This window comes from Limulus polyphemus, unplaced genomic scaffold (genome assembly GCF_000517525.1).
Source record: "Limulus polyphemus unplaced genomic scaffold, Limulus_polyphemus-2.1.2 Scaffold1337, whole genome shotgun sequence".
In the NCBI taxonomy this organism is placed as follows: Eukaryota; Metazoa; Arthropoda; class Merostomata; order Xiphosura; family Limulidae; genus Limulus; species Limulus polyphemus.
Window position 1 is genome coordinate 149,883 of NW_013666947.1, and position 16,917 is coordinate 166,799.

Below are 16,917 nucleotides of genomic sequence, written 5' to 3' on the forward strand. Positions count from 1 at the left end.
AGAAAGAAGCTAGTAAGGAGCTAGCATATGGTACCAGTATATACTAGAAGAAATCAATTTAATAGCACTCCTCAAATAAACCTAGTTTAACACTATATATTAAGTTTTGTTGTCATGCCACAGCCCAAAAAGCGTAGAGAATTGTCAGTAGAGCAGAGAGTTTGCATAAATGCTTTACGTAATGCTGATTGGACTCTCCGACAAATTGCTACAGAGTTGAAATGCTCCCCAAACATTGTCAAGTACACCCTAGATCGTGAGACTGAGACAGGTAAATTTGAAAATAGGGAAGGAAGAGGCAGAACACCTAAACTCATTGATACTGATGTTAAGTATCTTCGTTTATGCAGCCTTTGTGACAGAATGACTGTCACGAATCTCAAGCATGAGATAAGCGACCATGTACCAAATGACAGAAAAGTGTCCAGAGCTACAGTATCACGAACACTCAACGAGAATGTAATAGTTGGTCGTGTAGCACTTTAAAAACCTTTACTTCGATCTCCAACTATTGTCAAGAGAATTTTCTAAAAAGTACAAAAACTGGACTGTTGATGATTGGAAAAGGAAATATTTGATTCAAAAGCGTAGGTTGTACGTCCGGCTGAAGAAAGGTGAAAGACTACCATGAATAATGGACCAGTGCAAGTACCATCAGATACTGATCCGTCATGATATGCCCTGTGGTTTGCGCATTATTGGTAGAGGATTCTACTACCAAGAAAATAATGACCCTAAACATTCTTCCAACCTAAGGAAGAAGCTGCTGGAGTCATTCAAATGGTGTAATGGCCCCCTCAGAGCTCCGATCTCAATCCATTTGAGCAGATCATGGGATTTGATAGATCAAAAACTTGACAAATCAAAAGTTACTTCCAAATAAACTTTATGGGAGTGTATTAGAGACATTTGGAGTAAAGTCCCAATGGACACTTTGATTAAATATGTTGCAATAATGCCTGAAAGACAGTTTGCAGTTATTAAAGCAAAAGGGGCACACAAACTATTAACTGTTTGCTGAACTCAAGCACTTCCACTGAGTTTCTGTTGTACTAATTATGATAAGTAATAAAATGTTGATGTTTTATCTGTGCTTTATCTTCCATAATTCTTTGAAAGTAGCCTGAAATCTAACTTTTGACTTTGTCCTAACACTTTTGCACAGTACTGTATATATACTAAACATTGGACCTAATGGATTACTACGCTACTAATTTTATTCATTCTGTCTGGTAACAAGTGGCAAGTCAAGTGATAGAATAGACTTTGCGCTTTGTGCTTTCAAAATGTGTAATTCTGTTGAATAAAAAATACATTATTTCATACAATAATATTTAATTTCCCTCACAAAAACCTACCTGTTTGTAATCTATTTCAGAATGTATCCTTAAATGTGTAAATTAAAGGCTTTAGCTACTTGTTGTTGTACCATGCAGTTTATATAGGCGAGAAACTAAGATACAGATATAAGATAGTTATTTCCTCGTAGGAAGACCAAAGACTGCCTGGAGGAGTTACCCTTTTTTAACCATTCGCACCACTATATAGTAGTGTGTTGTCTGTCAATGAGTCAGTAAACACTAAAATGACGTCACCTAAGGGAAGCTTAATATTGCAATTTGTACTGTAAAACGTGAGCATGCCATGAATCACGAGGAGAATTGTGCACTCCGTAGACTAAAACACAGCATGACATAGGAATTTCAAAAGCAATAAACAAAAATATTTGTTACTCTTGGAACAGAGCACTTTCGGGGACCCCTATGAAACTACATCTAATCATTATATAGCTAGACTTTTGAATATCAAATACTATTTTGTATTCATAGAGTCATTTATGAAATCTGGTTAGTCACATAATTTAACATTGAATCTTTATTTTGTACCCACACTTGAATCATTTTCCTGCAAAGGCGCGTTATTTCAGACCGTAAACCAGGTTTTGCTAAGAGACGAAAAGAAAAAGCAATACGTTTGACCATGTAGCGATATCAGTATGTCAAATGACACAACAAAATATTCTTTAAGTATTTGAATACTGTTTGTTTCCTGGAATATCTTGAAATAAAATAACATTTGAAATCAAAACCAACAGTACTGTCATAATGCCAATTTTAAATTTAAACGCTCTTTTTTTTTAATTATAAAGTAATTTAACTTTTAAATACCAGCTTAAAACAAAAAACAAGTTATGTTCTATTTTTTCAACTAAAACCATAAATTAAGAAAGGAGATCACACGAAACCATTTGTTTTAACAATAAATATATGATCTTGGTATAGGAGAGGTTGAAGGTAATTAGATAAACAGTTGTAATAATAGTGTCGGGTACCAATAATCTTTTGATCTCTTTCCATCACATGTGCTTTTAAACCTAGTCTTCTTGTCTAGAAGCACTAATCTGGTGATCTCATTTCATCAAGTCTACTTTAAAACTTTGTATTTAACTGTATTAATACTTTTCAAAGTTAAGTATGTTACTAGCATGTCGATCAAAGGAAATGATAAAACAAGAATTTTACATGATACCATGATGTGGCAACTGGACTCTTAGTTGGCATAAAAGATTGACGAAGGTATCAATAACTACTTTCTGTTTCAGAATAGCTTTTTGGTTTTCTTACGACAGATGTTGCAATACTGATCACAGTAAAATATAATCTAAACGCTTTATGAACTATTCCTGTCTGTGGGTATTTTTGAAATTTTACTATTATGTTAGTCGTGTCTAACAATTAATTTTTCAAAGTATTAAACTACTGTGTTAGTTCTGTCTATTAATAATTTAACATAGCATTGAACCATAGTGTTAGTTTCTATTGTTTTTTTAACAAAGCATTATACGATTGTGATAGTCCTTTCTAGTAACTAAAGTAGTATTATACTATTGTATACTATTGATTTAACGTAGTTTATCAAATGTTTTAGTCTTGTTTATTTATCATGTTAAATGGTGTTATGTCATTGTATAATACAAATCTACTGGTGATTTAGTGTACTAATATACCATTGTTTTAAGAAATCTTAGTACAACCAAATAATATGATAATGTTCGTTTGTTTAGGTTTGGAATCTATTAATATATTTGTTTTATGTAGTGGTAATTTCACTATAATTTGCCTAATACTACAATAGCAATATAACGGCTGTACTAATAAATATAATATTATTTCCATTGGATGAATTTCGACACTGTTTGCGTGATGATCATGTATATAATAATGTCACTGTTCAAAGAAAGTAATTAAACATCGGATCTTCTTCCAGCTTATTGTGTTAAAGTAAGCACCTTTTTTCGGATTTATACTCATGGTTAGATACTATTTTTTATTTATTTCAACAGTTCTTAGCATCTTCTGTCACTTAGCTTACGCGGTGATTAATTTTAATTTCATTTTAACTTTACATTTGTTAATACATTTTGTAACTCAAGTTAATTTACAATTTCTGTAATTATTAGGAATCTAGATTTTTTCGTCCATACTACATCACTTTTACTTTTCACACTCTCATTTTATTGTTCTTTATCAACACTCCAGTAGCTCAGCAGTAAGTCTGAAGACTTACAATGCTAAAAACCGGGTTTCCATATCCATGGTGGGCACAACACAGTTAGCCCATTGTGTAGCTTAGTGCTTAATAACAAACAAACAAAAATTGCACTTCAGCATAGGACTTGCATAGAGCATGACACTGCGACACATTAATAGTGCAGCCGTATTGAATACTTTACCGTGGGCCAAGTACTCTTATTTAAATATTAGCAACTTACCATTGGACAATCCTCTTGATATCCAATGGTTATCTTTCTAAGTCATGATGTTTCACATTCGTTCAGGAAATAATATTTAATTGATATTGTTGAACCATTTAACTAATAATTTGCAAAATATATACACATAAATATCATTTGATAATTATATTATAATCTATTAAATAGCAGTAGATATAAGATGCTGTCTCCGACGCTAAGGACCTTTCCAATCTAATGTTTCCAGGCTTTCACCTTCACCAGGAATATTCATACCCTTCTATGACACACTATTATTTCTTGTATTTATACTTATTTTTATGAATTACTGATGATACGCAAACACAGTAAGTATCGTTGTTTTTAATACTTCTCAGGAGTCATTCATGTCCTATCTGATAATTCTGCACATTATTATTTGTATTTTTGTTCAAGTTCATTAAGTACTAAAGGGGTGCATCATCTTTTTATTTTTCTTTCAGCAGAAACTCTGTAAATATTTCACTCTTTTCACGGCAACTTGACCAGAATCCAGCTCATCATATTTACTTTTATCCATTAATTTTCACTTGATTTTCATGATGCATTGGGATCACGTTTGTGTTGTTCATAGAAAGTTTATCTTTATGGATAGTCTTCTCTATATTTTTTCATAGTTGGTAAATATTCTCCATATGCCACGCGTTTAGTTTTCTCCAGTGCATTAGCATATCTATTCTTATTCGTGATTAAATATCACAAACTAAAATTGCCTTTCGTAAAAACCTATTTTCATGTATTTCATTTACAATGTACTTGTTATTCTGGAAGTCATCATTGTCATTAAAATTTTCGCCTTTTTTGGAGATTTCATCACTCAGAATAAGTTCATCATCAGAGCATGGTATCCCTTTTTCTTAAAATAATTTTCACAACAAGCATCAATTTCTTTAAGTGGGATTATGTTCACTCTGGGTATAATCATCCATGAATATATTTTTTCATTTATATGTTACTTGTTTGTTTTACTTACAGCTAAATTTTCAAGTGAAGTACTTCATATTTATATAGTTTACAATTTATCGTGGTTTGAAAAATATTCACAAACACTCATGACTCATTTATAATACAGAGCCGATAATCATAACTCACAACAGGCACTCTGGTTTATTATGCCTCCTAACTCAATATAGTAACATTAGTGACTCCTGTGAATTATAATCATAAAAAAAGATCAATTTGTTTTACTTTAAGTATTGCTGATAAAATAAAATGTAATTCATAAAGTTTTAACTAATATGGTGTTTATCCTACTATTTTATACCTTTCAATTAAAATTAAACAACGTCTTCTTTCTTATCAATTTCAAGGCCTAAAACTATGATGTCATCAAAAACAGGAAGTGCTTCCTTCAGAAGCTGTACTTTTTTCATTAATTCTCGTATCCACGAGAGACTCATACCAAACAAAGGAAAAACAACAACAAAACTACTCGGTAAAGTGTGTGTGTGCGTATCATCGGTAGTTTATAATCTAGAAGTCAAAGATATGAAGTATATGTGAACATAACGTTTTATATCTTCGTGGAATGGGTGAAAACCTTGTAAACTACACATTTTCAGATTTGTAGCACGGACGAGATCTTTGTAAGTCCAGTGTATGCTGTGGTGTTTTTACTTCATAATTTAATTATCACTATTTGACTAATCTCTGCGTTTGATCTTTTAGGGAACAAAACTAAAACTGGGTGATCATACCAAAAGAAGAAGATGCATTACGTGGAAATATGACTTTAAATAACAATCCTCCGACAGTATTGAAATGATTATTTGACTTACTGTATATTAAAACAAATAAGTATCTATAATCTAGCTGATTGACTTCTGGCTCAAAGACGAACCTTTCCATACAGGTTAAAAACCGACTGGAACTGGTTTATACAAGCCAGTACAGCTATTTTTAATGATCAGAAATTCAAACAAGTTAATATTAATAGCCAAAAATCACATACTAATAATAACATAACAATTCTTGGCTCATCATAGGGTATTTAATATGACTGCTTTGATGGGAGGAGCAAAGATAAAAGGTCAAACAAGCTTGTTCAATAATACTAACCTTTAGTATAAATAGAAACACGATTACTAACAGTATCAAACAGTATAAAATATTTTATAAAATGAAAAATGAACTTAATAATTAAGAAAAACTAAAACTAAATACATGTGAATACTGATATGAATAGTTAATATCATTTGATCAAAATATTTTTACATATAAAAACATATACCTAGATGTAGGAGTTAAGAGCTAATAAATAAACAAATGAAACCTGAGGATTAGGAGAAACTCCTCAAGTACACTTCTGTATACGTTCTGCTTATTAACTCTTAAAATTATATCACCGATTTTAGCCGTACTATTCACTTCTAAATAATATAATCATGCTTATTAATTATGATGCCGTTGGAGCTTTTTGATCAAAATATACGCATGTTTCTAGACTTTCAACACTAACTGATACACTAATGTAAAAACTTAAATTAATTCAACATTCATCACGTTGTTATAGAACTCCAACTTTGTTCTATATTTGAGTAATCATATTCCAAAACCCAACAATAATCTAAAGTTAGTGGTTCACAAAATTCACCAATATGACGAGATAACAGCTGAATGATTATCCTTTGTTTAAAAAACACAAAATTGCTTTAAGTGGTAAAAAATATTTTTTAAACATTAACGGACTTGGGAAAGCTATAAGTATATTTATTTTTTTATTAAAACATAAAACGTTGCCCAGATAATCAAGACGATTTTGAAGTTTTAGTAATTCATGACATCACCTAATTAACAGGAATGTTTTGTGCTCTTTCTTCATAATATTAAAAAATATTCATGTTTTTAGTTGTTTACGTAGCTATTCGGACACAATGATAATTCTTGTTCTCCTGGGGCTTATTGATATTATTACTAAAGAGCAAACATTAAATACTGATTTATGTTTAATCACTGCTGTTTCAGGTCACATCGTTATCCAACTAGCTGTACATTAGCATATTTGTATGTTTATTAATACTTTTTAAAGGGCAACTTCATGAAATCCCTCGCACACACTATAACATAGTCGTGTTCATTATAAGGGTTTAATGATCACTTTCTGTTAATTATGCGCATGTGTCTTAACATATTTTTGATTTAAAAATAGGTACGCACAAAAAACAAATATGTATGAAACATTTAAAAAACACAATGGTTTTTATTAGGAAATTTCCTTAAATATAACACTTTAGAAGAAATTAGATACTATTAATTTTTTCCATATCTTCATGGTGTGTATACTGTATGCAACATTTAACTCTAGGTATGTATATTTTGAATATCGTTATTACCAAAAATAACTTGGAATTTTTAAGTGCATTGTTTTTACTAACATTCACGACAATGCTTCACTTATTGCTAAACTAAATTACATTTGTTATACGAATAATTTCAGAAAGCTTAAATTTGCGGAACTGCCAAATCCAGAGTGAAAACATTCTGTATCATAGTTATCAAAAATATTAAGATGGCAAAAGGAAGGATGTAATAAATGTATAAAATGGTTGAAATTACTCTAGTCAACGAAGACTTCACTCCGTGTTTCACTCATTCAAGAAATGCTGTGTTCATAAGGATTAATATAATATGAATAGAATTTATATATAAAAACGTATCGTGTTTTGATTTTTCTGTTGTACAATAGAGGTACATAATTGAAATGTTGAATTTTCTGAAATAACATCAACAAAAGAACTGGTTATTCACGGATTGCAGTGTAGAATAAATAGACGTGTTCCCATATTTGTGCCCAGCAGTGTCTCAGCGGTAAGTCTGGGGGCCTATAATTCTAGAAATCGGGTTTCGATAACCGCGATGGACAGAGCACAGGTAGCCTATTATGAAGCTTTGTGCTACATAAAACAAAAACAAAATACTCTCCTGTTCAAGATCCTAACTACGAAATCATTGATAGTTATTCGCAAATGACTTTTATTTCGTTCGACGAAATTATGGCTTCCTATAAATACACAAGAATTTCTCCATATTTTAAATATCTAGAACGTAAGTCCTGAGCTGAGAAAGAAAAACAGCTTTTGCCGAGGTATATTAAGTTCATTTAGCAAATTACATATAGTATTTGCATTTATTTTCTGTACTTGCGAAACGTATTTTTGAAAAGACTAGATCATCGGGTATTCAAGGGTGACAATGGCACGCGTTTTATTACATAATACGACTCTCCTTTCATCATTTCCATCTTATTATAAGTGAATAGTTACAGTACATGCACCTATATTAGCACTACATCGTGAAGAGCTTCGAGACAAATGCTGGATTTTTTAATACATTAATACTAACTCACGAAATAATACTACGGGGAAGACATAAATTATAAGTTATATATCAAAATTAAACAGATGTAGATAAAAGCATAATTTCTATAGCGTGCCGGACTAGGAATCTGGAGGGTTCTATATTTCGCGCCCCGTTACCACCCTAAAAAGTCGTGCTCCGCATTTTGGGTCGTGAGTGCCTCATAAGAGTGAAGGTCACATCATACTGTTTGGTCTGATAAGAGTAGTCCAAGAAATTGGTGGTGGATGGCGTTGACGAACTGCCTTATCACTTCAAAATTAAGGACGGCTAGCGCAGATAGACCTCGAGTACCTTTGCGCAAAATTCAGCATAACAAACAAATTATTTTCAGTAATACATTAATATTATTTCGTGAAACAATGCTGAGGGGTAGACATAACTTATGTATCAAACTCAAAAGGTGTGATAAAAGCTTTGTTGTTACGCTAGAAAAATGAAAGGTACCTATTAATGGTATTTAGGCTATCACGGAAGGGTATTGCAAGATCTTTTTATTGCTGTCAAAATGAATTTGTTAAAGCAAATATTATATATTTATCACACTGTTTTGTAGAATTATATGCATATATAACGTATTGCTACTTATTATTAAAGAGTCAATCAAAATACCTAGTTTAAAATCCTATTATATAGTATAGTGTAAGTCGCATCAAATGACACGTTAGTAATCTAATATTAGTGCCACTAAATTTTATTGCGATAGTAAACTTACATCTTATGTAAAGCTTGACTATAAAAGAAGGAGATGTAACACAGTGATGTAATATTAATGGTTTTCACATCAACGATCACTCTTGCAAGGCTTGAGACAGTTCAAAGTAAATTAAATAGATTGATGTTAATCTTTAGAGAGCAGTGTTTCATTACTTTCATCTATGATACTTCACATAAAAATATGTACTTGTCCTTTGTTGAAATTAGTCATATTATAAGTTTTAATAAAGCTGTATTATACTTATAAAATGATAAACATTAAACCATTGTTCACTATTTGTGATTAACATAAGATAGAACTAGGGTTATTATATTAAGTTAGTGATTTTTATACGCTAGGTATTAGCTCAGTATGGTGATCTTCACTTTTGAGCTCCTTTTTTGTAAATGGGGTATTTTGGTTTTAAATTAAGCACTCTTATATAATATTAAAATCCATGGGAGGTTCTGAGAGATTTTTTTTATTTAACATTGAAAATTGCTTTTAACCTATTGTTTGTGGCATAACAATAGTAGTCATGAAAATGAAGAACAACTGCCTTTGAAAAAAAAAAGAATGTGAAGGACAATTACGGTATATTTCAAAGTTAATGTTTTGTTTATGTTTTTATAATGCGTATAAGCAAAATGATCCTCAAAGGAATAGCTTTTGATAGGTAGTTGACAAGCAGAGTGGTAGTCATAAATATGTGTGAGTTCCTAGAACCAGGCTTCTTTAACATTGACTATAACTACTACTGAACGTTTATCTGTACTCTTTTTTTTAACACCATGCACTTGTGCTTGAGAATGAATATTTTTTATAACAACTGACAATTTTTTCTTGGCTTTTCTTCATCAGTCTAGCAGACACAGATGGAAGTGGAGCTCTAGCTTCAAGCAGAAAATAGAGTAATTAATCTTCATCTAATTTTCTCCTTTATTACTTGCCCCTATATAAATCCTACAGTATTTGACAAGCGAGATGCATGCCCAACTGGTAACGTCTGGTTGCGCTGCTTGCACTAAAACTTTCTCCATTTTCAACCACCCTTTAAGCATGTAATCGTTTTGAGACTATAAAGCATAAAATAAGGTTTTAAATCTTGATATAATATCCATCAGCTCGATCCATGCATGTTACCATCCCTTTGGTGAGTACAATGTAATACTCACTTCTGCTACTCATACTTTCACACTGAACTCCTCACAACCCATTCTGCTATTGACTGTAGTTGCAAACAATATCTATTTTTATGAACTTCTTAAATATCTGGTAAATAATATACAAATTATAATTGTAATAAATAAGAATATTTTAATATGTTTGTTAGAGGGAACTATTTTTGTTCTTCCTGCAGCCTGAGGAGGGGTTATTCTACAACAGTGAAGGTGGGTCTTTAGTTGTTTCCACCCACATATTCTATCACTCAAAAATATATCAGTTATCAATTTTTTTACTAATACTATGACTGGTAACAGCGTGATATTTTCAGTATTTTAAAGAATTCCTGCTATTTCTGTTATATTTTGGAAAACTTTTCCTTTATGATTCGTATTCATATTCTAATACTTTGATGAAATAATCAATGTATATTTATTAATTCTTTACATTTCAGAGTGCAATTAGATCAAAATATGGATACTGGTAATTCACGTAGGGCATATTCTTCACTATGTTTAAAATTATTTAGTCCTATATTCTGGCTGTGCTAACCTTGTTAGCACACTTATTTATCTGTCTTCAGACGTTTGACAGCTGTTTAGAACTAACGACAACTACCTGTTTTACTTCAATGAAGTTAGTCTTTAAATGAAACATAAATTATTGTTGTCAGTGACAACAACGCATGGGTATGAATAATATAAAGCTATACAAATTCAAATTCTGCTACAAAAGTTGAAAATATGAGTTAAGATTTACTTATTTCAGAAAGGATGATAATCTTTATAAAGATTTTTTGCTTTGGAATGAAAATAGAGTAATTATATTCATAAAGCACCGACAGTGAGATGAATGTTTTAGAGTCTATTTGTATTATATATCTTAGTGATAAATGATTTTATGTACTATTTTTGCACGTAATATCTAAGACTCTTCAGAGTACCTTATCACTCTAATGCTGGTTACCAGTTCCAAACTAGGCAGAGAATGCTAATGCTTGGAGACGGATTGAATGGGTAATGAAGAAAACTTTAATATAAGTTTAACATAACAGCAAATGTATAACGTTTCGACAAGGTTTTGTCATCATCTGTATATAGAAACTGATTGAAAGTACGTCCGAAACAAATGAACGCGGTAACCATTATTTCTATCAAATACTGCTAATGGTTTGATTATGTATAGATTAGTGTAAAATATGTGCAATGATTACTTTTAGCAAAGTATTTGATATTATTTCATGGACTGGATCATTGTTCATGCTTGTAGCAGTAAAGGATCATGTACTATATGGTATCATACATCTTATCTGTGTAAATCTATGCGTGAATGTGCAAGATGTCAAGTAATATTTTATTGTCATTTATAAATAATAATAAAAGATGTAATGAAAAAGAGGGAGATTGTGAGAATATAATGTTTTAAACATCTCCCAATTTTTCAGTAACATTTGCATCATGGATATTGATAGAATAGTTAGAGTAAGTTTCAAAATAAATTTAAATTTTGAACCTGCAGAATTATAAACTCATCTTTAGCAGCATCTATGCTACAGTGATGAGTTTTATTGCTATTAGTTTGTATTTACAAATGTTGTATTTAGTTAGTCATAAGAAAACCTTTGAATGTAGTTTCCACCAATTAAGGTGAACGTAATATAAATGCCAAAGGTTTTTAAAAAGAACTCTTGTTTATTACAAGGGAAAGTTAAATTAATAAACCAGCTTCAAGTTCTGGACAAATATTTTGGTAGTTTAAAGTTATTTACTACATCAATTTTAATTGGTCAGGGTGGTTTATAATAACTGGCGGCATTCAGTAGAAAATAAAATGCTCCAAAATTGAGCTTATTCTTTGTGTTTCTACTAACGTCTGCAGTGTAAACGTCTTGAATACAAACTTTTTTATACTTAATGTTATAGTTTGCTTAAGAAATATATAATGGTATTGGCATAAGATATGTTAATAATACTTGTACATAAAGGCTAACTGTATCAGTATTTTTCAGACCATCGACTCCGACCCCCATACTGTAATCCATGTACCACCTGATAGTCACCGCAAGCCAAAGGCTGAGAATGCCCTCGATGCCTTGCTGGACGAGCTACAGACCTTTACAAAACCATCTGAACAAAAGAGGGACTCAATTCCTGGTCTTATTGGGCCACAGCGTCGTCTTCCATCATATCCAAGTGCTGAGTCCCCTGTCTGCACTCCAACCCACAGTTATGGCCCACCACCTACTCCCCAAAGGTCATCTGCACCTCCAAACACGGGTGGCACTGTCACAGGAAAATTGCAGGTTTGTGATGCAGGAACTCGTCATAGCCTTAGTCTGTCACCTGCACAGTCACCAGTTCCAGAGAACAGGAACTATCAGTCACAAGAAGTGCTTGCACGAGTCTCTGTGAGTGGTACAAAGCATGATACTTTGCCATCAAGGAAAGTTCCACCACCTCCACCACCACGCACAACAAGCCGGTCCCCTTTAACGTCCCCTACTACTCCATTATCACCAGCAAGCAACCGCCAGAAAAGCAGCGTAAATTCATCTAGTCAGGCTCACAGCCACTCACGTAGCAACTCAGAGCCTGGTTCTGCTTCCACAAATACTTTGCCGAAAATAGCTTCAAGAAAGACAGAACATAGAGAAGAGGTTGTTATCAAAAAGAATGGAGAAGTTGTAAAGACAAGTGCCATAAATGATGACAACTTTAGACGGGATCCACTATCTAGCAATAGCAGTAGCAGTGAAAGTGTTAATTCACAAGAAGGACTTCAGGTAGGTTTGAATCATGGCAGTCGACATGATCGAAAAATGTCAGGAGGAATTGACAGCGGAAAACAACAGGGTCTTCTAACTCCCTCCCGCAGTCGCCAAGAGGTGCTGGAACAGCGACACCAAGAGCTACTGAGGAAACAAAAGCAACTCCAGGAGCAGTATACAAGACTGCAGCAATTGCAACGTGGGCAACTTCTACAGCGGTTTTCTCCTCCTCGTTCTGGTATGGGGTTGACTGACTTGAAAAAGACAGGTAGTGAAAGTAATATTTTGTCAAAAACAGCTCTCTCTCTGACTCCAGCATCAGGATCTCTTACTCACCTTGCAGTAAGTACAGCAACAATAAATCTGACGCCAAAGGCTCCAGCCTCTCAAAGCAATTCTATCACCTCCTCAGCAATTATCACTAACAATACAAATGATAATGGTCGGAATTCGATCAAAAAGACTAACATTGACCAATCAGGACCAGGTCAGATCTTTGAGACTGATATTCTCTAATTGTGTATAGTCTTAACACTAATTCTAGGAAATTTGAAAACGTGACTTCGGAGGTATTGTTCGTTTGAATTTTGTTTTATTCTTTTAGCCATCAGCTGCATGACATCATGTCTGATATCTGCAGCGCAGGTTAAATAAGGATATGCTCTATATATGAAACCTAAACGTAATTTTATCACAATTTTTACTCTTTTTGACAAGAGCTAAATGTTCATCTAAAGCATCTGTTGTTTTTGTTTTTTGTTTTAGAACTATGTGCAAATTGTAATTTATCTAATGTTGTTTAGAACTCATTGTAGTACATATAAATATATATATATATATATATATATAACATTTTATGACATAGAATATCTTCATCTAATTATTAATGATCAAAAGACGAAATATACCCGTTTTTTAAACACGAAACTGGGACAATGGCACTCAGAACGTAACATTACCAGTGCTTAATACTTAGGTCGATACATCTGCAGATATCAATTTTTGGATGACCTTTGTAAGATCAAATGTAAAATTTATTGTAGTAACAAATTAATTTAATTTTAAGTAAAAATCAGAAAACTGCTGGTTCTATTTCAGCTGAATTTGTATTCAGCTGAGCTAAATTAATTGATTGCTCACTTTGTAATGTCAAAATTATATTAAAGTGTTCTAAATTTCATTGTTCAACTCATGATTTTTTTTATCTGTGCACATTGTGCGTGGATTGCATACTAATCAACAAGTGCGAAACATTATAATTTGTTTGTCATTTATCACGCGGTAACTTTTCATATGGTGCATCTTCTATTTCTCTGATATCGGTGTCTGAATTACGTGGGACTTTCAGAGAGCATTTTAAGACACAACTTACGTACTGTACATATGATTATATTATACTCTGCATAATACATAAATAATTCAGAAAATAGTTTCAATGAGCATTTCTAGAGACTAAATTACACGGCAGTCCTTGTTCAAATTTAAATTGTTATTAATAAGTTTGCGTTAGAAATACGAGGCTCTAACTCACTTTTGTATGAAGGGTAAGTTTTAATGGTCCCATCAACTTTGATATCATATTTTTCTAAATTAGTGATTCTGCACCTGTCAATCTAACGTCGACATTGAATGAGATGTGTGGTTAAACAGGCATTCAAATTAACAATAATAATTAATCTGGAAAATAGATGGATCCAGTTAGAAGAAAATTAATATGATTATATAATTTACTAGTGAAACATAACTTACATAACACTATTCTCTCCATTAGCTGAACTATTTCTGTGTATACTATTGTTTCACTATATCTAATGGCTGTACCACTATAACGTATGTTAATCTATGATCGAATTGTAATTCACTTAGTAATTTTAAGGCCTTTAAGACTATACATGTACTTCATTACATCTATATGACATGCGAGCAGACCAGAACGTCATTGTTTATTTATTACTTATCTAAATACATTTAAATTATATCTTAAATTGTTTGCAAACAAATCTCGATACCGACTAAAATGTTATTTCAAATACTGTTGTATATTATACTTTACATTTTCATTGCTAGATAAACCTATATTCGTTGGTATGCAAATTTCATATTTTTGACGTTTTAATCCAGTGACCAAACTTTTACGGAATATGTACTACAATGTTAAAGCTACTGTGTTACTTATAGCATTTTAACATTAAGAAAATAGTCAATAAAAATTATGATTTTGGACCATATACATTAACGCACTGCTAAACCACAGCAGCGGACTGGTTCAGAGAGGTTAAACAGGCTCAGATAATTATCCTTAATTAGAATTAAATTCAGTTATCAAGCGTTATCAATGCATAAATCTTTTATTTATTTCAAGTATCTACACTAGAAAAACACTAAGAGTTTAGAATTCTAGGTATCTGTCAACTAGACAAATAATTGATTTTGTCATTGGTACCAGTTCAGTTTGGTTGTCATTATCTTAAAAAGACTACACAGCAAATTACTCAATAAAACAATAGCAACAAAAAGTCTATTACTATGTCACTCGTAAAACTATTTGTATTGATTTTAAGGCCTTGTCAGTACTTCTTGTGTGTAGATTGAGAAGAGTGAAGAATATCAATTTGTGCTAATTCATAGCATGAAGCTTTCATCCTTCCCAAAGTGAAGTATAATTCCTACAAGAAAACAGCCTATGAACTATAATCTCACTGTTGTAATCATATCCCTGATAATGATGACGGAATTTCGTTATCTCTATGTAATAGCTAACAAATTCATATTCTTGTTCGCTGTTAGTAGTAAGTGAAAAACAGGTTTTCTTGCCGGGTTCCCGTCAACAATGTAGAATTAATATAAGATCAGAATATTTACTACCTAAGTTAAAGCCGATGGAAGTAGATAATTACACTAGTGTGTAACTGTAAGGCTAAGTTGTATTCCCCTCTTACAGATCTGTTGTAATCTGTATTATGATTCTATGTATGTTGTATCCTGACGTGTTTTCTATTGCCGATTACTGCTGATGTAGCTCAATAGTTGAAATGTAATACGTTGTTGTTCTGCAGAAATAAAATACAATATAACACGTATACTAAGATGTTTTTTCTTGTACTTATGCCTCACACTATCACACCGTACGTTAATATTTCAAAATACCGTTTAAAATACTTTGCTGTAATGAAAATGTATTGAATGTAGTAATCGATATTTAACAACTTTAGATACAAAAATCAGTGATAACAAGATACTTAACTGATTTAAATAATGACAAAACATATATAACGTGATCACGATATCAACGCCAAGCACTTTTTTGTTATAAACTTCGCAAAAGTTTTATGTTAACTGAAAAGTGTATGATTAATTAAACCTTAAGCATACTCATGAACATTTATACAATTTATAAAGGTTTGGACCCTTGAGATGGCGCCAGAAAGCATGTTTGGACCTGCATGTATAAAAAATCAGTTGTCCATTTTCTTTTAAACTAAAAAAGAACCATACTAGTATTGTGAAATGAATGACATATTCTCTATAATAGTAAAGATGGTTTAATTTTTTATGCTTTTAAGTACTGTTAGATTGCGATAAAGCATTACGATTTAGATCACAAGTTGTCATTACATAACTCGTCATCTGTTGTACGATTTTCTGCTTATGACACGGTACATTGTTGCAAGTTATGAAACGTTCTACATTTTTATTAGCATCCACCAATACCAATCAAAACAATAGATTCACCATATTTCTCTCAGTGAGGCACCCAGGTAGCACAGTGGTAAGACTGAAAGCTTATAACGCTAAAAACCGGGTTTCGACACCCGTAGTGGGCATAGCAAAGATTGTCCATTGTGTACCGTTGCGTCTAAGAATGAACCAACGACCCAACTCTCAGTGAGAAATAAAACGCTTATGAATATTCCAGTTTGGAAAGAAAGCAGAATATTAAGAAAGACTATTATTAACAAAGACAGAATGCACAATGTTTCTATGTCAATGTGGTCCAAAATAGGTCCTGCCATCTTTACTAAACATACCACACCTCAATATTCCAAGCCAAATTTTTTAGTTACCTGGAATTGTACTATTTTGTATCAATGTATACAAGGAACAGGTAAACAAACTTTAAAAAAAATTAAGTAAATATCGTAT

The 16,917-nt window shown here is 32.2% G+C and overlaps 1 protein-coding gene across 5 annotated transcripts in view; it reads left to right on the plus strand.

Annotated features, from left to right (window-relative positions):
• LOC106463154 (coiled-coil domain-containing protein CG32809-like) overlaps positions 1-15,854 on the plus strand; it is a 164,870-nt gene extending 149,016 nt beyond the window's left edge. For 4 of the 5 annotated variants that reach the window (XM_022390582.1, XM_022390580.1, XM_022390579.1 and 1 more), the window contains exons 17-19: positions 9,705-9,754; positions 10,204-10,234; positions 12,016-15,854. In XM_022390582.1, coding sequence (XP_022246290.1) covers positions 9,705-9,754; positions 10,204-10,234; positions 12,016-13,290 — 1,356 coding nt within the window. In that variant the 3' untranslated portion in view covers positions 13,291-15,854. The remainder of the gene's footprint in view (positions 1-9,704; positions 9,755-10,203; positions 10,235-12,015) is intronic. The other variant, XM_022390581.1, reaches the window with a different exon arrangement.
• The last annotated feature ends 1,063 nt before the right edge of the window (positions 15,855-16,917 follow it).